This window comes from Ciona robusta, chromosome 10 (assembly GCF_009617815.1).
Source record: "Ciona robusta chromosome 10, ASM961781v2".
NCBI classification, from domain to species: Eukaryota; Metazoa; Chordata; class Ascidiacea; order Phlebobranchia; family Cionidae; genus Ciona; species Ciona robusta.
Window position 1 is genome coordinate 286,305 of NC_143244.1, and position 21,359 is coordinate 307,663.

At 35.1% G+C, this 21,359-nt stretch overlaps 3 protein-coding genes and 1 long non-coding RNA gene across 5 annotated transcripts; 2 read left to right on the forward strand and 2 right to left on the reverse strand.

Moving 5' to 3' along the window:
• Window positions 1–895: 895 nt before the first annotated feature.
• LOC149729215 (uncharacterized) lies at window positions 896–10,601 on the reverse strand. 2 transcript variants are annotated; one of them, XR_016385925.1, is made up of 4 exons: window positions 10,207–10,601; window positions 2,254–2,377; window positions 1,725–1,884; window positions 896–1,566 (listed from the first exon to the last, which is right to left on the reverse strand). It is a non-coding gene; the product is annotated as an uncharacterized LOC149729215 (long non-coding RNA). The 2 variants fall into 2 exon arrangements; XR_016385924.1 differs by having other exon boundaries at window positions 896–1,437; window positions 10,207–10,595.
• Window positions 2,372–4,250, forward strand: LOC149729216 (uncharacterized). The gene is made up of 2 exons (XM_089887399.1): window positions 2,372–3,740; window positions 4,047–4,250. The coding sequence occupies exons 1-2, from the start codon at window positions 2,911–2,913 to the stop codon at window positions 4,129–4,131; spliced, it is 915 nt and encodes a 304-aa protein (XP_089743525.1). The 5' UTR covers window positions 2,372–2,910; the 3' UTR covers window positions 4,132–4,250.
• LOC149729217 (uncharacterized) lies at window positions 5,879–10,149 on the forward strand. The gene is made up of 2 exons (XM_089887398.1): window positions 5,879–6,732; window positions 10,013–10,149. The coding sequence occupies exons 1-2, from the start codon at window positions 5,879–5,881 to the stop codon at window positions 10,095–10,097; spliced, it is 939 nt and encodes a 312-aa protein (XP_089743524.1). The 3' UTR covers window positions 10,098–10,149.
• A 2,770-nt stretch (window positions 10,602–13,371) lies between the features above and the next one.
• Window positions 13,372–19,589, reverse strand: LOC149729218 (TNF receptor-associated factor 3-like). The gene is made up of 9 exons (XM_089887239.1): window positions 19,431–19,589; window positions 18,807–18,890; window positions 18,623–18,688; window positions 18,066–18,221; window positions 16,485–16,689; window positions 16,313–16,398; window positions 15,333–15,507; window positions 14,648–14,730; window positions 13,372–14,488 (listed from the first exon to the last, which is right to left on the reverse strand). Exons 1-9 carry the CDS (start codon window positions 19,455–19,457, stop codon window positions 14,261–14,263), a joined length of 1,110 nt encoding a protein of 369 aa, XP_089743365.1. The 5' UTR covers window positions 19,458–19,589; the 3' UTR covers window positions 13,372–14,260.
• Window positions 19,590–21,359: the final 1,770 nt, after the last annotated feature.

The window sequence follows — 21,359 nt, forward strand, 5'->3', positions numbered from 1 at the left end:
TTTATTTAAGTTGTTAAACACTAATTTAGGAATTTTAGGTTTTTTATTTGTTGTCACCCTCTACGGGAAACTGTACGATAAGTGGTTTCAAATGGTTGGGTTACGTGTTTGGATTGATTTGACTGATCTTAAAAAGGAAGGTGGTTTTGTGTGGAAAGGCGGAAGAGTAATTGGACAACAGGAAACCCGAGTAATACCGGCAACGCGTAATTGTGCGGCTATTTATTCAAAGCTCGGTTGGAACGACGCAGACTGCAACTCCAAAGAAAAAATTGTTTTGTGCGAAGCTCGGGAAGTTTAAACATCACTTATAGTAGAATGAGGGAAGATGGGACACCTTTTCAATCTATTTTCGCCTCCAATTTGGTAGTAAACAAAGATTTAACGATTTTTTTATAAAACTGTATCCTCACGGCTCCCATAGATCGTTGTTAATTGTTTAAAACACGATCAGAATATTTGGTTATTATGTGTGAAAGGTGTCCCATCTTCTCCCACCCTACTATATTTATCCTTGTGCGGCGGAGGATAGCCACTCCGGATTCCCTGTTAAGAACAAAAAGTGTTTTTGTTCATTAAATATGAATTATTAATCCACCCCGTGGCGGCCAACGACAGTCGTTAGAACACGAGGGGGTTACCACATATTACAGGGTGGGGAAAGATGGGACAGATTTTCTTTCTATTTTCTCGTTACATTTGGTAGTAAACAAAGAACATTTACAGAACTATAAAACCGCATCCTCGCGACTCCCATAGACTGTTGTTAATTATTTTAAACACTGTCAGGATATATTATGTGATAAAGATGTCCCATCTTACCACAAACTACTATATAACCTTTATATACCGGTTATATATATTTACGTTACCCATTAATGCGCCAAGTCGTATATCCTCTGTAGGCGATCACCATAACAATTTGTCACAGCATCTTGTCTTTGCCGCATACAACATACTCATATTTTCAGTTACTTTACTTATACGCACAGACAACCATTACGGCTTTGCCTTACGTACAAACACAATGTATATATTGTTTAATAATCGAACACATTAGTAAAGCACGAATTCCCTATATGTTAAATGTAAGCATTGGTATAGCATCAATCCCCTACTGTTGAATATCACTTGCTGTATCCTCGAGTACCCAAAGGTATGAAACTAGTTAGAACACGAATGTTTTGTTTTATAGACCTCATGCAAGCTCTTCTAGTACGTTACTGTTGTAATGTACGACTGTGGGTTATTTGTTTGACTGGCTGACTATACGGACAACCCGTTAATGACCACCGGGTTGGGCAATGACCGATAAGTATCTTTCCAAAAGACACATGCCCTCCAAAATGATAGCAGCGACGAGCCTTTTGAACCATGCGCGCTAACCAACTGTAACACAGCACTGGGTTGAGCGTGTATATCTTGTTTCTGCAGAATCTAAATGACATTAGCCCGTTTAAGTAACAGGTTGCACAGAATATCCTTACGCATGAAACCACCACATAATATAAAGAAACCAGGTATGACTTCAGAATAATCTTCTTTGAGTAATTTAGCTGACATCTTCTATAGACCAGAAGCAGGGTTTAAAAAGGAATAAGGTTTAAGAAATGCAAAGCATACAGATTTTAATAAAAAAAACTTGGGCATGAGTGTTTTATGTAAACCAGTTAGATAAAGGGTTGCCCTGTGTAAGAGAATGCGCCTTTAAAAAATGTACCTACCTAAAAGAATGAGGCTTGGTGTAGACTCATCTAAAGGAATGCGTCTTCAAGAAAAAGCTTGGTATGGTCAAAACTGTTGCATTATAATTATTTCCCTGTAAGAACTGTGCGTTGTAATAGTTCCATGATGACTTAGGATGTTTTAATAAATTTATGTCACCTGAAAAAAAAAGTTTGTATACAGTTTAATACAAAATAAGATATTGTTAAATACAATAAATAGACTGCCTTAACAGTTACTAGAATTGTAAAGTGTGTTTATCAGAAGAGGGATTGCACATAACATATAAACCAGGCAGAAAGACCTTAAATATGTTCACATTAAAATACGTATATTGCTACTTTTGTTATTTAATCAAGGAGCAAATGCCACAATAATGAGTTAGTGTGGTAATAGTGAATATGATGCAACATAAAGCCTGTTAAAAATGGTATAATCTTAGCTTGAAACGCATTTAAATATAATAAGCTTTGATACCTTTGAATGCACAGCACATGAAAAAAATATGAAAAAAAAAACTACAAGTACCATCTTCTTGGAATGATTTGACTTTTCTTTGTAAGGTTTCAGTGAACCAAGCAGAACAGAACAAGTTCAGAATTAAAGATGAAAAATTCAACTTTTGCTAAAGATTGACTGCCAATGCCAACACCTGTAAAATAAGGTTTAAATATTGGTAGTTGAAAAACCATATGTTGTTTATTTAAAAATTAAAGTAACATTACACCAAAATAAAGGAATAAGTTACTACATTGTAAACTATATATTATCATGTTATAACAAATGTGTTAAAAGTTGTTCTGAAATCAAATAAATAGTATTGTTGAACAATAGTGCTCCATGTTTTAACCCTGAAATTGATGACACAGAATGTGTTTATGTGGATGCATATTGATGCAACAGCAATGAACTATGGTGCTATATAGAGTATAAACTCTGGTATTTAGCATTGGAATTAACCGAGTATGATTCGTAACTTACACCAATACAAATGTTTAGAAAAACTCTAATTTAATTCAAATGAATTGAATCGTGAAGCAAGTTTTGAAAAGTTACAAATCAATTTAGGCAACGACATAACGGGTTCAAGAGAAATATACAGAATAAAGTTTTATCAAATACTTCCTTTCATTTCAAATTACTTTTTTAATTCATTTTGCAGATAAAATAACTACTTGCTCTAAAATGGCACTGAGTTTTGAAGAAGTCATCTTGATGTTAAGGAATGCTTTGACATTTGAAGAGATGAGTTTCAACATTTCACCAGCAAGAAATGCTGAAACTTTGAAACATTATACATACCGTAAACTTCAGAAGTTAAAAGAAACAGATGAAAGAATTAAATTTGAAGAATATCGTTACATTGACAGCCTTGAAATTGGCAAGATGACTGGAAAAGAAATCTTGAGAGTTTTGGTTCAAGTTGTTAACAGTGAATTAAAAGTTGGGAGTCACTTGCTTGTGTCAGTAGATGGAGTGGTTGAAGCTGGATTTGCAAGAACACATGAATTTCAATTTGACACTTTAACAGAGAGAATAGAAGACGTTTCCAAAAAGGGCTTGTACACAAAACTGTTTGATGACAAAAGAATTGACGAATACCAACAAACACCCACAATGAGACAATACTATACCAAGCAAATAATTCAACAACTAAGGCAACAGCTTCAACAAAAGTGGGATGTGTTCATGACAACAGAATATCAGGAATCTGATCCACTTTGGAGAAAGGCATTTTTTGGTATTTTGAGTGAGGTGGTGAAATTACAAGCAAACCTTGAACATAAAATACCAGAAAGAGAAGAATTGAAGCAAATCCCAGTTGCTGCTTGTATCCAAATGGCTGTTGAATCACAAAGAAGTGGTTTGCTGCAAGATGTATTTGGGGAGCACAAGTACGATAAGAAATGGAGGCAAGCTTATATTGAAGATCCAAATCCATGGGAAGTATACAAGGAGAGTCTAAAGTATCGCCGACAGCAAAGAATTAATGCAACAAAGGTGATCATGAAAAGGTAAGCCTGGTATTTAGCTTTAGAACAAATACAGATATCTAGGAGTGGCAAAAAGCAAACAGTGCTGCGCCATTATTAATTAAATAGCAACCAATATTGAAAGTCACAAGTTATTAAAATGGAAAAGCAGTTAGGTAATATTAGATCTCCACACAATAATATTAAATATTATTCAATTATTACCTATTCGATTCAATAAATAATTGACTTGCATATTTCTAATTCTAAAAGTCATTTTAACAATAATAAGCAATAACATAAAGTTAATGCTAAGCTCAAGATAAATACTCCACTATTTATATTCAGGTACATTCCAGCAAACAAGTACGGCAGATACAACAAAGATGATGTGGAGAAAGTTATTATGAAAACACGGGAAATGTTTATGTAGAATACAACGTGGAGATAACTTCAATATGTTGGGTTATATCCCACAACAAATATTTTAACAAACAACAAGATCTCAGTAATGTTAAACAACAGACTAACTGATACGCCATTTCCTTCATGTGTATATGATATACACACATAATATGTGCACCAAATCTTACTTTTAGATGTGTTTAAAAGAATAATGCTTTACTAGTGTATTATATCCGGGCTAACTTTGGAATTTAATTATATTTAATTAACTCCACAAGTAGTTTAAACAACTTTAGTCTAATGATTACAAATGTTAAACTATTGCACTTACTGTTTGGCAACAGACAGTTTTACTTTCTGCTACATTATGCTTCTTAGTTCAACATTACATATTTAAATAACTGTGTTTGTGTTGTAATATGTAAAATTACAATCTGAAACATAATTCCACAAACTAATGCATACTTTGGTATTAGTGAAGAATTCTCTGAAACATTACATATGAGATTAGACGATATATTTTAGGTGTTAGGAATTAGCAGGAGGATTCTTTACTAGTACTTAGCACTTACACTGTTTTGTAAATACACTGTAGAAAAAATATAATAATGTCAGATTTAAAAATTGTGTGTAACTTTATTCCAAAAGCAAATACAACACTGACAGTCATCGGTTTTACTTTGAAAATTCATGCTGCTGATTTCCAGCAATTCTGGGTAAACAAATATTTTGGGCAGAAAATCATGTGTTGTACATTCTACACATCGAAAAATACCATTTACATAGACAAACCTGCCCTGTGCCATGGCATAGCAGTAAGCACGCATGCCTCCAGCCCAGAGGTTTTAGGTTCAAGGCTTAATGCTGCTACCACGGTGGGTGTTTGTGTTTTTGTGTAAGACACTTTACAACAACTGCTTCAACCTAGTGGTAGTTTGTCTAAACTATGAAACATGCATTACAATAAAATTTAAATAAAATATTTAATTACCCACAATCCATGGGAGCACAAGATCTATAAAACAAAACACCTGTGTAACAAAGCTTGTCGTTACCCCTCCATGCAGGAATACATAAGTTACATGTTTATTACTTACTTTATAATAATATTATAAAAAAATGTATTAAATATTGTACACTCAAAGATTATATTGTTGGGTAATAATGAACCCAAATTAAAATACCAAATTGATGACACAGAAAGTGTTGTGTAGATGCATATTGATGCAACAGCATATAGGAATGTGTTGCAATACACAACATTCTAGCCTGCTGTTGCAATTCCAAAACAAATAAAGCAAGGATGGGTCAATAGCACAAAACAAATATTAGCTGCATACAAACAATATCAAATGTAAAGCATTTTAACATGGTTTATTTATAATAAAAGAAGGTAATGTTAAACAATTGTAACACACATTTAATACTACCTCAATGGTGGACAGAAATATGCAATTCAGTTGGTGGATGACAAAGAATGATGGTGGTTTATCGGGTACAAACTTTGGTATTTAGCATGGGAATTACCCAAGTATGATATTTAACTTACACCTATATAACGATTCAGAAAAACTCTGATTTATTCAAAGGAATTTAATAATGATGTACGCTTCATAAAGGTCAAATAATTTAGGAAATGTCATAACAGATCAAGGAAAATGTATATAATCATGTTGTATCAAATGCTTGCTGTATAAGAGACTGTTTACAGTTAACTTTTATTTAGGTTTTTTAGGTCTTACCAGATAAAATAACTCTTTACTTTAAATTTGAAAATGGCGCTCAGTTTTGAAGAAGTCATCTTAATGTTAAGGAATGCTTTGACATTTGAAGAGATGAATTACAACATTTCACCAGCAAGAAATGTTGAAACTATGAAATGTAATACATACCGTAGACTTCAGCAGTTGAAAGAAACAGATACGAGAATCCAATTCGAAGACTATTGTTACATTGACAGCCTTGAAGTTGGCAAGATGACTGGAAAAGAAATCTTAAGAGTTTTGGTTCAAGTTGTTAACAGTGAGTTAAAAGTTGGGAGTTGCTTGCTTGTGTCAGTAGATGGAGTGGCTGAAGCTGCATTTGCAAGGGTAGATGAATTTCAATTGGAGAGTTTAACAGACAGAATAGAAGACGTTTCGAAAAAGGGTTTGTACACAAAACTGTTTGATAACAAAAAAGTTCAAGAACGTCAACAAACACCCACAATGAGACAATACTATACCAAGCAAATAATTCAACAACTAAGGCAACAGCTTCAACAAAAGTGGGATGTGTTCATGACAACAGAATATCAGGAATCTGATCCACTTTGGAGAAAGGCATTTTTTGGTATTTTGAGTGAGGTGGTGAAATTACAAGCAAACCTTGAACATAAAATACCAGAAAGAGAAGAATTGAAGCAAATCCCAGTTGCTGCTTGTATCCAAATGGCTGTTGAATCACAAAGAAGTGGTTTGCTGCAAGATGTATTTGGGGAGCACGGCCTATGCGAAAAATGGAAGCAAGCTTACACTGAAGTTTACAAAAAACAATACAAGGAAGATCCACATCCACAGGTAGTCTACAAGGAGAGTCTCAAATATCGCCGACAGCAAAGAAATAATGCAACAAAGGTGATCATGAAAAGGTTAGCTTGGTATTTAGCTTTAGAAAAAATAAATATCCGGGGTGGCAAAAAGCAAACAGTGCCTCGATTTTAATAATTAAATAGCAACCAATATTGAAAGTCACAAGCTACTAAAATGCAAAAGCAGTTAAGTAATATTAGATTCCCACACACTAATTGGAGGTCGACCGATATATCGGTTTACCGTTATTATCGGCCGATATTTACGTTCTATTGGTAAAAAAGCGCCGATATTTCACCGATATATAAATAGTTTGTGCGAAGCGACAAGCATCCTACTTGGACCTTTACGTGTGTTCGTAGTTTAACGTCCATGTGCGTTGTACTTTAGCCTTTACGTGCGTGCTAGTTTAACGTCCACGTGTGTGGTAGTTTGACCTTTACGTGCGTCGTAGTTTTTTTTTTTCCTAAGAACATACAGACCGATCACAATTTTTTTTGTTTCCTAAGAACATACAGACCAATCATCTCTATTATAACTTGCATTATCTTGAATACAGGTATTAATTTTGATTAATACTGATCATTTTGTATATTTCGCTATAGTGTCAAATATCGGTATCGGTAAAAGCTAGAAATATCGGTATCGGTGCGCTATAGTGTCAAATATCGGAAAAAATTGATATCGGTCGGTCTCTAACACTAATATTAAGCATCATTCATTTAATCATACTCGCGGCGACGCCTCCCCGGCATTTACCGTTATGACGTCAGAAAAAAAAAGTTTTCCAACCGAAAAAAATGCTTTGACCGTTTTATAGACAACTTTTATTTTCCTTGCACAATGTTAAATGTTCCTTGCAACGAAAACGTATAGTCCATCTTCATTGTTGGACCAAGCGCGATTATATGTTTTCACTATAACACGCGTCAACGGCCGTCACTTTCCGCCAAAAACTAAGACTCGCGTAAGCGACGTATCAACGAAAAAAGGAATAACTTCCTTCATGTGCTGAATAGGTAAAAATGCTAATTATTAGGCTGTCTAAACAATGTACACATAGTTTCGGCAAACGGTATAACATGGCGGTATTGAATTCGCGGAGAAGTAATTCGTAATAGACGCGTTGTTATTGCATTCTCGAACAACAGATTCTTGCTCAAGATCAACAAATAGTTTGGATAACGATAGAAGGTTAGAACAATTTAAACAATGGAAATAAAACCTTCAAAATACTGCAACAAAACCGATCTGTCACGTGAAGGCTGTTCTTTCCGGGTCACGAGGACCAGGTTTCTAACTTATTTCAAACGTTGTATTTGACGTCAAGTTGTGTCTAAAACAGCAACATTTTTGATTACTCAGACTTAATATACAACACGAAATGCTGGAGTCTGTAAACGTCTTGTGCTTGGTATTCAGAGAAGCAAACAGTTCACCATTTATTCGGTATAATGGCTAACGAGAAACTCTGCAATTGGCTTTCGTTGTAACTTTTTCTCTTTCTTTTCCAAAACGCAAGCTTTACTGCATTTAAACTCGGTAAAGATAGATATGAACATTCACTTAGGCTTTTATGGCCGACGAGATGGGTGCCTCGTTATGCAGCGATAGGCGTATTTAGATTGGCTGGAACAAACTTCTTAAATTTCAGAAATGGACGATTGCATCTACAAGTCTTGTATCTATTCATTTGCGCATGAAAAAGTGTTAAACATACTTTTATATACAAGTGATATATCGAATGTTTGTTATAGTAAATCCCGTCTACGTTGCAATCCAAAGCTGGTCCTTAACAGTTTAAACATTCCGAAATTTACTTAGTGATATTACGTGTGTCATTTCCAGTAATAGTTATGATGGTGGCACAGCAGTTGCTTTTGTTAAGTCTTGTTTAGATTTTACTGCGAATGCGGGTCTCGTATATAGAGCCCGACCGATATTGCTTTTTTCAAACCGATACCGATATTTTGTAAATTTCAGTTGCCGATATCCGATACTTTAATGCACCTAGAAAACTGGACTGATTAAAACCGAAAAATCTGATAAGGCCGATAAAAATCAAACTACAGGCTTAATTATTATAATTAGTTATTAGTGAACTTGTAATTACTTAATTGGTTAAATTGTAATTGTTTTTAAATAAAGTTTACCTCCCTTCCATTAAACAAACATTCTATTTATCAGCTAAGGCAGTTTATTTGTGTATCACGTTGAGGCTCAAAAAAATGCGTAAGTGACCTAAAGTAACCTCGACGTCGACGTTACACGCGCCCGATAACCGACATGCGGTGGACGCCTGATCAAACGCTTCGACTTATACGTAAGATCAGCGGTTCCCAATCTTTTCTAAAAATTTTGCCTGGTGGACCCTTTGCAATTATTTTGATATTTCGCGGTCCTATAAAAATCAAAGAATGCTATAGAAAAATGCAAAAACCACACCAATGAAAGAAAAAGCAAAAACTATCAAACAGGGTAAGCTGTTTAAATGGATGGGTGCACTTGTTTTGCTGCAATTAAATCAATGTTTGGTTTGGTTTTGAATCACAATCATTGCTTCATTGCGGACCCTCTGTAACTGCTGTACGGACCCCAGTTTGGAAACCGCTGCGTTAGATTGTTACGAACGAGTTGAATTAGGTATACGAACGAGTTTACCTTTATGAACAAGTTAGCGCTCTGCATTAATTCTGACGTATGCGTTCGTTAATCTTGCTAAACTTACCAAGAGTTTTAATCACGCCGACACACGTTAACAATTTGCCTTCGTTCAGTGTGCGTCGCATTGTAGCGAATAGCAACTTCTATACGCTAAGAACGATTAGATACTCAAAACATTTCCCAGCATAAAAGCGCAATTGTTCTATGAAGCAAACAACACCTTAAAGGCAATAAACCACTATTGTAATAATAATCGACGCAACAATTGCTGCTGTGTCGCAACAATCTAATTGTTACTCAATCCCGAATAATCCACGTGTGGATTGGTACTGTGTCATAACAGAAATACGTGTTTATCTAACTTCACGTAAGACTCGTAGTTATGATGCAACCGGTAAACTTGTTGCGCAATCAAAGCTAAATTCCCAAACTCGTCCAACCGCGCATGCGACCGTAATCGCAAAGAGACAGCGTATTTGATGTTTCTCGTTTTTACTTTTTATTATAAAATAGTATCGCCTCCCCGTTGATTTTGAAATCTAGGCGCCTATGCATTTAATAACTATAGAATTCAATAATTGACTCTCCATCTAAAAATCAAACTTTTAACAATAATATTCAACAGCATAAAGTTAATGCTAAGCTCAAAATAAAGACTCCACTATTTATGTTCAGGTACATTCCAGCAAACAAGTACGGCAGATACAACAAAGATGATGTGGAGAAAGTTATTATGAAAACACGGGAAATGTTTATGTAGAATACAACGTGAGATAACTTCTATATGTTGGGTTATATCCCAAAAATTTTAATTAACATGCGTAAGTAATTATAACACTTTAATCCTAATGTTTACAAATTGCACTTACCGTACAGAAACAGACAACTCCACCTTCTGCTATACTCTCCTTAGTTTACCATAGCGTATGCATTGTGATCACAGACAGTAATGTTAACCAAGATTCATCTTAGTATAATCTTAGTTCATTCTTGGTATAACATTACACTTGTGTATAATAGGAAAAATTACTATCTGAAACATAATTTCACAAACTGATGCACACTTTGGTATTAATGGAGAATTCTGTGCGACATTACATATGAGATAAGGCAGGATTCTTCACTAGTACGGTGTTTTGTAAATACTGTCATACAAAATATATATTATGATTTGATTGATTTTCTAGTCGCAAAATATTTTCTATTGAAAAAATACATTAAACTATTTCCGATTTAACAAGTGTGTGTATCTTATAGCAAGTTTAACGGTGCTATTGAGGATTCCTCCCCCCTTGCCTATAGAAAAAACCAAAGTTAGTATAGACCAAGTTAGGAAACGGCGCTCGTGTCCGCCATTACGGAGCCCACAGAGCGTGATTCGCCTGTACAAATGCATGGTCGGCATGTGTTCATTTAATTCTTGTAAGCGATACAAAGCTAGAAAACACGTATAGCGGTTGTTTTAACATTTAAAATATAATTTCTAATATAAATCTTGTTATGCAATATAAAATCTAGGAATTAATGTGGAGTAAATTAATATTTTGACTGGTTTTCGGCGTAAAGTGTGGTTTAACAGGGTACTTTACGTTAGCGATTAAGACTAGCATCAATCAGCTTAGTTTACATAATAGTATATGATCATACCTACAGAACCATTCTTTACTACATTTATAATCCAACATGAGTGGACATGCAGCTCCAAACTGCTTAAGTACTAGCAGATAAGGTGTTCGCGTTTTCCGATTTCATAATGAATGAATGAATGAATGAATGTAACTTACTTTATCCTCGCGTGGCCGGAAAACGACAGTCGTTATCACACGGGTTTAACACCTCGTGCCAGCTTACGAGTTACCATGTATGTTACTTTGTGGGTAATTATTTTTTTTGAATTTTTTTCTCTTTTTTATGTATTTCTGATAATTTAGACAACCCATTAGTAACCACTGGGTTGGAGCAATTGCCGTTAAGTGTCTTGCCCAAGGACACATACGCCCACAATGGTAGCAGCATCGAGCCTTAAACCCATTACCTCTGAGTTACAAGCAGGCGCGCTAACCACTATACCACGGCGCCGGATAAAGACCCGGAACGCGGAAAAGGTAGCTTACTAATTCAAGCAGAGGACCAAAAATAGTAACTCAGTATTGTTTTCTTCAATGTCACTTCGATATTAGGCAAATTTTACAAAGATACCTTTTCGTTGTTTCGTTGCCGGGTATACGTGTTAAGTTTGTGAGCCATAAAGTAAAATCACGGCAATTTACATGCAAAACTGCAGCTAGATACACCAGTTTATGGTAATTTTATGCGTTTTTGTTTGTATTTTTATATTTTAAACATGTTCTTTTATGTTTTTGGTTAGTAAACTTGATATTTTCTGTTTTTTTAATCCTTAATCGATTGAGTGTTCAATCAAAGTTGATTATTTTGTGAGGTTTATTATTGTGATAAGATATAACATTAGTAGAAAGCGATTTTTACGCGCAGAAGTGCTTGGTTTTTAAAAAATCGCAATATTTAAACGAAAAACAGCACCCAGCAATGATAAAATGCTATGCCGTGGGCTCCGTAATGGTGGCGACTATGACGTCATAGACGCGAAACAATGGATAATACGATTCGTTGTTTTACAATCCGTTTCCTAACTTGGTCTATACTAACTTTGGAAAAAACAAGAGACTAAAAAAGGAAAAAAGAAAATCATTAGACCGTAACGGTATTTCCCCATAAAAATCCTATATTAGTAAATATATCAAATATTATTAAATATCCCGGGTTATGGTACACCTGGAGCAGCAATCTTGGTGTCGTTGGAAAGAAGAAGCGACACTTCAATTACGTATCAAAAAATATATTAAATTTGGAACGAATTAATATGAAACATCAACGATATATCATCTATGATTCGGAGACAGCCTGTTAAACCTTGGCGCAGAAAAGGAACAAACTGAATGGCAAAAGTAGGGTTTGTGCTTCGCAACTCGTACGCTGAATAAAACAATACATAAAATAAACGCTTACTGGGATCTTAAATATATCCTATTACAACGTAAATGTTCACTAAACCAACGGTACACATACTACAACGTAAATGTTCACTAAACCAACGGTATGTGTACCGTTGACTAAACTCAATGTATATATAACTACTATAGTTATATACAGTAGTTATATACATTGCTAAACTACAACGTCTACAATAAAACCACACAAAATATAGATTCCCATTAGTTTTTCTCAAAGTTATTTTTCTAAGTTCTAGAATTCGAAACATTGTTGTTTGTTATGCAACAATGCAAAAGGTCACGTGGTTTAATTAAAACTAGATAGCGCATTAAAATTGTATTACAGTAGTGCTGTATTGATTTGCGACAATAAAGCACAAGTAATTTAATATGTATAGCACAATTATTATCACTACATTGTCGCATACATATTTATCAAAACCTACAAAGGTACACATGCAAGGGTTATAAGTTATGAAACCGATCACCCGTGTATTAACTACTGTTGTTGCCCAGACTCACGAAGATATTACATAGGTAAGTTGCATTCGTTGAATGAATAAATGAATGAATGTAACTTACTTTATCCTCGCGTGGCCGGAAAACGACAGTCGTTATCACACGGGTTTAAACACCTCGTGCCAGCTTACGAGTTACCATGTATGTTACTTTGTGGGTGATTATTTTTTGGGGGATTTTTTCCTCTTTTTTTATGTACGGCTGATAATTTGGACAACCCATTAGTGACCACTGGGTTGGAGCAATTGTCGTAAGTGTCTTGCCCAAAGACACATACGCCCACAATGGTAGCAGCGACGAGCCTTGAACCCATTACCTAATGATTACAGGCAGGCGCGCTAACCACTACGCCATGGCGCCGGACATTCATACCATCAATGTGGACCTCATTTTAAATCTGCAAAACAACCGAAATATTATTGCCACAATTTAATGGTGGATATACAAACAAGTGAGCCTGCTGTCTTATCCTTAAACTCTACTGCACATTCCGACAAATTTCACTTAACATTTAATTGTTTCTTTATTTATAATTACACAATTTACAAAACAGAAGTTTTATGTTTCTTCATCCAAGTATTGTTCGTTAAACAAAAGTTTGTGTTGATCAAAGAATGAAAACCAATTTGGTGTTAATCTCTTCAGTGGTGCTGTCCATGGGTGTTTATTCTTGGATCCAGTAAATTTGTGATTCTGTTGCAACTGTTCTGATGTGGTATGTGGAGTTTGATGTAAAGTGGAAGCAAGAAATGTAGCTAATGAATTACAAGCATAGTTAAATTAAACAGCTTGCTACCATCATTATCTCAGTGAAACAATATTTCCAATGTTATTTTACATTTAAGAGTTAACTAACAGATAAACTAAATTTGAAATACAGTTGTTGCACAAACGAAACAATATCGGTATGAACACCCAGGAGCTTTAGTTTTTGTTAGAGGCTGTTTTCTATTAGATAAGAAAAACAGACACAATAACAATATATGTACAATGTTATATGTACAATGTTATATATATACAATATATGTACAATGTTGTATATATACAATAACACCACTGACACAACACATTGAAAGCCAAAGAACCATGGATTTTAAACCAACATTGTTTAAGTTTATAGTTTGTGTGACAAACAAATATTCCACTTTTAAAATCCAGTAACGGAAAAATTGAAATATTGTTTCACTGTTTTGTAACCTACTTTCACAATTAGTTAACGTAATATGCTCTACCCAATTTATATTACTATGCGGCACTGAACTAAGTCTCTTGCCTACACTGATTTGCACAACACGCATCGCCTCCACATCCACATACAGCAGCACTATAGTTGTCACAGAACCACAAAACCACTGGATTGCACTCAAGTTGGACACCACATGTAACAGCTCTGCTAAAAATTTTCGAGGTCCGACGTATCCACGTGAATACGCAAGAAGATTGTGTCTTCTTTGACGTAAGAACTCCCCTCTATGACGTTGTGTGCTACGAACAATGGACACCCAGAAGCGATGTTCATATCGGAAGTTGGTTTCTTGAACGATGATGACGTAGGGTCCGGTCTGAATGTGTCGGACAAATGACGTCGGTCCATTCCTTGGTCCAGTAGCATCAGTGTTACCTACAAGTATATTATTAAGCACTATAGCTCTACACTAAAAGCTTTATGGCTGTGAAAAACCTGCACCTTACTTAATACCAGTTCTTTAATTATTAAAACATAGAAATAACATTTAAATACATCTCGCTTACTCACACAAACATTATGGGTCTAATTTACCTTCTGTCTGAACGGCCATGGTAGTAGTGCATCGTATTCTCCTTTCATGACCACAAAAAAAAGCGACATGTGTGTTCCTTTGCCTTTAAAGTATTTCGTTTTTAGTTAATCCCTGTATTATAGTATTCCTGTTTTGGCTATAGCCGCCTTTTAGACTTAGGAAGCATTTTAAGATAATAAACAAAGTGAAGATACTGACCAATGTGTCTTCAATACAATACCATCAACCTAATGCTTTGTAGCGTGTGGTACCTTAACAGATGATACATACAACATTTAGCTGACAGGGTGATCTGAATGGTGTTTGTATAGATCTTATATTGTTATTAAATGAATTTAAATCAACTATTCTTGTGAGGTAGGGTAACTTCAATTTGATGTGGGTGTATGTCATATTTCATACACCTCGTGCTCACTTACGGGTTACGTATGTAACTTTGTAAGTCCGTGGCTGAATTAGGACAATCCATTATAAACTACTGGCTTGAGGCAATAATTGATCAACTGTCTTGCCCAAAATATTGTTGCATTGAGCATTGAACCTGGTATGAGCTGGCTACAATGCGAGGGCCTAAACCACTGTGCCATGAAAAATACATCTTGCGATCTCCACGGCCACAAGATGTCTTTAAAGGCCATACCAGCATCTATTCCAATACGAATGCATTGAACACGGGTAAATTACCCATTCCATCTCCATTGAGATAAACACGAGCGCACATCTTGTATCCGTAACGACTCGTGTAAAATGGTTGACTGTAGAGAGACAACGTCCGTCCGCTCACTGCCTCCCTCTTGCGACGAGAAAAATCCCGGATTTTCCAAATGACGACGCCTGAGTAACTCGTAGTTTCAAGAACCTAACATTGTAAATCTCACGTAAACTTAGGGATGCACATTACAGAATTTCGAATCCGTGAGATTCGAAATCCTATTCTGTTTAATGACGTAATTACACGTCATCTCATATACTATATTAACAATTTTTGAAACTTATTAATTTTGAAAAAAAATATTTTTGTGTTTGTGGGACTTTCAAGAGTAAACGTTTCGTAACGTCTTTTCATAACCTGCTATGCGTTTCATGACGCAAAAACTACCCAATAGTACAATTTTTTATCATTTTACAGCTCATGTTCCAACAAGGCGGGTATGAAAGAGTCAATAAACTGACTTTTGTAGGTAAAATTATTTTTTCCTATAAATATAAAAAGATTCGAAATTCTAGATTCGGAATTCTAGATTCGAAATAAAGTATTCTAGGATATCCTAGAATACCTAATTATTCTGTAATGTGCATCCCTACGTAAACTACATGCAAAGGGGGTTGTATGAGGGATGTCAGTGACATGGCAGCTTAAGTCAATGGCAAATGCCACGGCACTGATGAAAAACTAGTTGTGTTGGTACAAATGGCATTTCATGACAGTTGTGTACCTAATGCACATTTATCAATATCTGAGCACTGTCTGAGCACCTTAACAAGTAAACCACACACTTTTACTTTTCTGTTACAAGCCAGATAATGAATATCAAGAGTTCCAAGATTGCAATCAGAACAATTTCAATGACATAATCAGATTACTTCAAAAAAATTTGACAATAATCATTAAAGTTAGGCCATACAGACAAAATGAATTTTTTTTATGTGTTTTCTATGCTTACCTGAAATCGCTGATCCATATCCGCGATTCTGACATCATACATACCAAGCTGACGTTCAAAAGCGTCCACCATTTGTGACAAATTTTCTGAAATTTAAAGAAAACAGGATTCTAAAAAAAGGGAAAAATTAATCTAATGCTTTTTGTTTTAATAACATAGAAACAAAATATACCTGGTGCCATTTGCTCTCTGCTGCTACTTGTGGATTCAAGTTTCCTTTCCAGTTCGTTTTGTTTTTCTTTAATTTGAGCAATTTCTCGAGCAATTTCCTCAACTTTCTGAGTCAAGTCGGTGTTTGCTCTCTTGTTGGCAGCATCGTTGTCGCCCACCTCTTTCTTCAATGCAAGACTTCGATCCGTTTGTTGAGCTGTCATTCTCTGTTGGGGGATTTAAGATATATTCACATAAAAACATGTTAGTTTAAAACACATGAATGTAAAACGCACCACACAGTAATTTTAACCACGCTTTTAAGTTTATATTTAACCACGCTTTTAAGTATATATCATTTTTTAATACCAAGCATCAAAATAGAGGATAAATTGGTAGGGATGTGCCGAGATGAGCCCGAACTCAAAAGCTGAGCGTGTTGCACGCGAGAGCGAAAAATATTAAAAATAAAAATGTGAAGCTACTAAACGTTAAAGATCATTGTGAATTCATTTGTTGTGAATTTGCTTTCTCGCAAGTAACGAATCACAACGTCATCGAATTTTCTCGCATTGAATTGTGTCCAATTACAGCCGGTGACGAATTGCATATATAGACGTATTTCATTCGGTATAGAAACAGATGATGCCTTTATCTGAATTTTAATTGATGCAAATATAAGAGCGAGGAGCGACGCTATCACATCACAGAATTTCAAATCCATGACATTCGAATCATTTTGGACTCAAAACTAATTACCGGATTCGGTATTCTGTTTAAAGACATCATATCATATACTATATTAACAATTTTTGATACTTATCAATTTAAAAAAAAAAATTGTGTTTGTGGGACTTTCGAGAGTTAACGTTTCGTAACGTCTTTTCATACCCTGCTATACGTTTCATGACGCAAAAACTACACAAAGTACAATTTTTGATCATTTTACAGCTCATGATCCAACAAGGCTACTATGAAAAAGTCAATAAACTGACTTTTGTGGGTAAAATTAATTTTTCCTATAAATATAAAAAGATTCGAAATTCTAGATTCAAAATAAAGTATTCTAGGATATCCTAGAATACCTAATTATTCTATAATGTGCATCCCTATGTATGCTACAAGATTTGGTAGCTTGAGTGACAGACGTACGTAAAATATATTATGTCCGCATTTTCAATAAAATTAACCGATCACCGTCCAGATTTACAACTTCTACAATCCTGCTTTTTATATTGAAATAATAAAACCTGTTGCACCAGTAATAAATAATTTTTAATTAAAAATTTTTTATATGAGTTTTACATAATGCAAAACTGGGAATTACGAACGTCTCTTTAACTGCGAACTACGTGTTCTGTATTAGTTTAATTAGCGACGCTTTTCGAATGAATAGGAACGCATTCTCTTATGCCTTTCTCCTTGATGACGTCATAGGTGCTTGGGATCATGCTGAGCTTATAGTAGAAGCTTGGCGTTTGCCGAATCCAAGTTTTTACAACTTCAGCACATCCGTACTTATTAGGCAATGGACATCACACGAAGATAAATAAAATACAATGAGAATCATTCAAGCTTAACATAAAAACACATTAAGTTTAACCTGCAGTGCTGTTAACCTCTGTTCCAGTTTCGTTATATTCGCTCTCAATACATTACCATCTCTGTCAGATTCCCTTTTTCTCATTTCCAATTCTACGGCATTTTTCATTTCTTGCAGTTGACGTTGTAGGATTTTGTGCGAGTACTCACATTGTGCCTGTTTAGTAAAGAAGTTAATTTGCTGGACCTAACCTTTCCAGCTATTTTGTGTTTTTTCAAGTGTTATTTACATGGAATTGATTTCAAAGTAACTTACACAAATATCAGAGAAGTGTAAGTTAATCATTAGTCAGGTTCTCCACCATTGTAGCATAGTGGTTAGACTGCTTGCCCAAAAGCAAGAGGAAATTGGGTTGTAGGCGTTCGTGGGCAATACGCATCCCTGTAATTACTCCAACCCAGTGGTTGCTAAGGAGTTGTCCAAATTATCAGCTGGGTAAATTCATCCCACTGTTTACCAAATAGACAACTTGGCAAAAACACCCAGACAAGTATTGCGCAACAGACCAAACCAGACATATGTGTTATATCTTCACATTATTACAGGATGCAAACAACCTTAACAGAATTCAAGTCTCCTGTTGTTAACGAACTTTCCAAACTTAAAGCCTCGTTGTTTAAAACCTGAAATAAAATAACACTGGTTTGTGATAAGAATTAAACACCTCGTAAGCGGTGTAACTTATATTAGGTGATGCAAGCGTAAATAAGTTACAATCAACAATACAAACGATGGACTTACATAAGGCGACTCGTTTAAATGGTTCTGTGGGGTTTGATCCACACTAGCTGGTTGGCTTGATGCAAAGGATGCGTTTTCACCGCTCTGTTGAAAATAAACATTGATTATCCAAGAATGTTTTATAGGAAAAAAAGATTTAAAATATTTCTTTTATACAAATGTTGCATTTTACAAAGCAAGGTCATATTGAATGATTAAAATGTTCGATACACGAAAAGAATGCCGTGACAAGGAGATTAGTCACTAGCACCAAATGTTAAAACAAATTCCATAAAGCAAAATAAATTAAAATTTATGTTAGAAGCTAAACAGACACAGTCGAGTAAGTGCTGATGTAAGTTGATATCATAGAGAATCAGCGAGCCGTATTAGCCAAGGTTAAAAGTCAAGCTTGTAAACACTTCCACAGGAGCGCAAACAAAATGAAGCTTGTTGAATCAACTAAGAAATCTTGAAAGAGAAACAGGAAAAAGGCAACATTTATTCAAGCGCGACTGGTTTAAATTCCTATTTCAAACGAAAGGAGAAAAAAAAAGGTGAACACGTTGGGAAAGCTTTGTATATGTATTGTGCTTAAATTAAGATAGAAAGTGTAAACTATAAAAAGAAAAATTTATTAGTCACCTGATGACTTGAATCTCCCATATCCATTGACAATTTTATGTCAAAGAAAACAATTAGAACAAGGAATTCAAAAACATATTTTCTTTATAATACATTTACTAGGAATAACATAATACGTTAAAGGATTGGTTATGAGTCATATGGTCTTTATAAACAAACAATAAAAATTAAACGGGGATTCCGGACTGTTCTATTCTACAGTCTGGTATCTGGCAAAGAACACCACTCCGTTATTTTTTTCAACCCTTAGGAACCAGAGTCCGTATAAAAGTTATGAACAAATACTTCGCGCAAATTGTATATTAAATATACGACACACATTACCAGACTCAACAGTTACGGCCTTTTGACAATAAACCGCAAACTTACTGATCAGCTTATTTATTTACAGAAGTGTTCACGCACAACAAAAAGTATTCTTGATATTTCGCTCTGTTTTAAGAGATTTTAAAGCAAACGAACATCGTGTTTCCGAATTTTGTTTGTTTTGTTAGGGCAAAGAGATGGTTATGGGATACAGTAAAACAAATGCCTGTTACTTTGTTCACATGTAAACACTCCGTTTAAATATTCGAGAACACTTTGTGACGTAACATTATGGCGCAAGCTTTTTCAACGGTGGTTCCCCCTATATTTTACCGTGTTTTCGTCTACCATTCGTATGCTGCTATGCTTACAAGCTGTATCGGATGTATTCTTTTAACTATGCGTTCAACGAAATTATCCGTTGTTTACCATCGCGTAACCGACTCATGATTGCAAATAGAAACGTACACAAACAACTTGTTTTGGTAATTTAAACAAGTTTGATTATAAAATCGTTCATTTATTGGTAATGCATGTTGTTGCTGCTAGAAATACACATTACAGAATAAGTCGGTATTCTAAAATATAAAATACTTTTCCAAGTCTAATTTTTTTGTACGGCGAAAACGCATAGTCCTTACAACGTAATACATTTGGTGCGAATGCAAAACCTATAGTCTTCTGTGTCTAGACTTCCAAGTCCAGAACGACGTTGTCGTTCAAGGCACGACGCTGTCAACATTGTGGGCTAATGTGTTCTTGGGCAATAAGACACTTAATAACAATTACTACAACCCAGTGGACACTAATGACCAATATTGCTAATGACAGTGGCGTATCATAAACCCCGCAGCTGCGGTGGGGACCAGACGAGATAGGGGCCCATAATAACAATCGATAAATAAAGGTGTTTGAATTTGTGTTGACAAATACGTTAAAATGAGAGTCGGTATATAAACATTACTCTGGTTAAAATAATAAATTGTTTTTGAGTATATAGTATTATGAAATCCTGAAGTGGTGACGTCAGAATATCAATCAGATTATAAAATTAAAACTGTTCGATTATTATGTCGTAAGCCACCAGAATACATATGACAACGTAATACATTGGATAACATAACTCAATACAGGCGAATTATGGTCACTGAACATGTTTTCGTAAACTTTCAAAATTAATTTTAGTCATGAATGCACGTATTTAAAAAATATATACAACGAGTATCAGTGAGACCTATGTCACAGTTTGGGGTAAATTGATTTACAGGTCAGCAGATATAATGATAAAGAAGGGGGCCCACGTATAAGGCCTCACGGGTCTTCTATATCTTAAAAAAATGTTGTTCAATTTGTCAATCGTACCCAACCAGAAATGCCTGTGCTTGGCAACTTGTAAGCGGGTACATTTTGCAGTAGGACTTTATGTTTCGAACGCAAGTTACAATTTTTTTACAGAGACCTGCACGTCGCAAAAAGTGGGTGTGGCATAGGGGATCCAATGGCAAACGTTGTAGAAAAGGGGCGTGTCGAGTTGCGAAATCTGCAACGAATATGAATCACCATGGGATGAGTAAGGTTTTGTACGAATTTCATTCGCATTGAATTTCCATCCACGAGGACAAA

Excerpts from the sequence above, each read along its gene's own strand:
- LOC149729216 (XM_089887399.1), top strand. The coding sequence starts at position 2,911 with ATGGCACTGAGTTTTGAAGAAGTCATCTTGATGTTAAGGAATGCTTTG. Across the intron at positions 3,741-4,046 it reads ACAAAGGTGATCATGAAAAG|GTACATTCCAGCAAACAAGT; the intron begins GTAAGCCTGGTA and ends ATTTATATTCAG.
- LOC149729218 (XM_089887239.1), bottom strand. The coding sequence starts at position 19,457 with ATGGATATGGGAGATTCAAGTCATCAG. Across the intron at positions 18,222-18,622 it reads GAGACTTGAATTCTGTTAAG|GCACAATGTGAGTACTCGCA; the intron begins GTTGTTTGCATC and ends TTTACTAAACAG. Across the intron at positions 16,690-18,065 it reads AGAGGTTAACAGCACTGCAG|AGAATGACAGCTCAACAAAC; the intron begins GTTAAACTTAAT and ends ATCCCCCAACAG.
- LOC149729217 (XM_089887398.1), top strand. The coding sequence starts at position 5,879 with ATGGCGCTCAGTTTTGAAGAAGTCATCTTAATGTTAAGGAATGCTTTG. Across the intron at positions 6,733-10,012 it reads ACAAAGGTGATCATGAAAAG|GTACATTCCAGCAAACAAGT; the intron begins GTTAGCTTGGTA and ends ATTTATGTTCAG.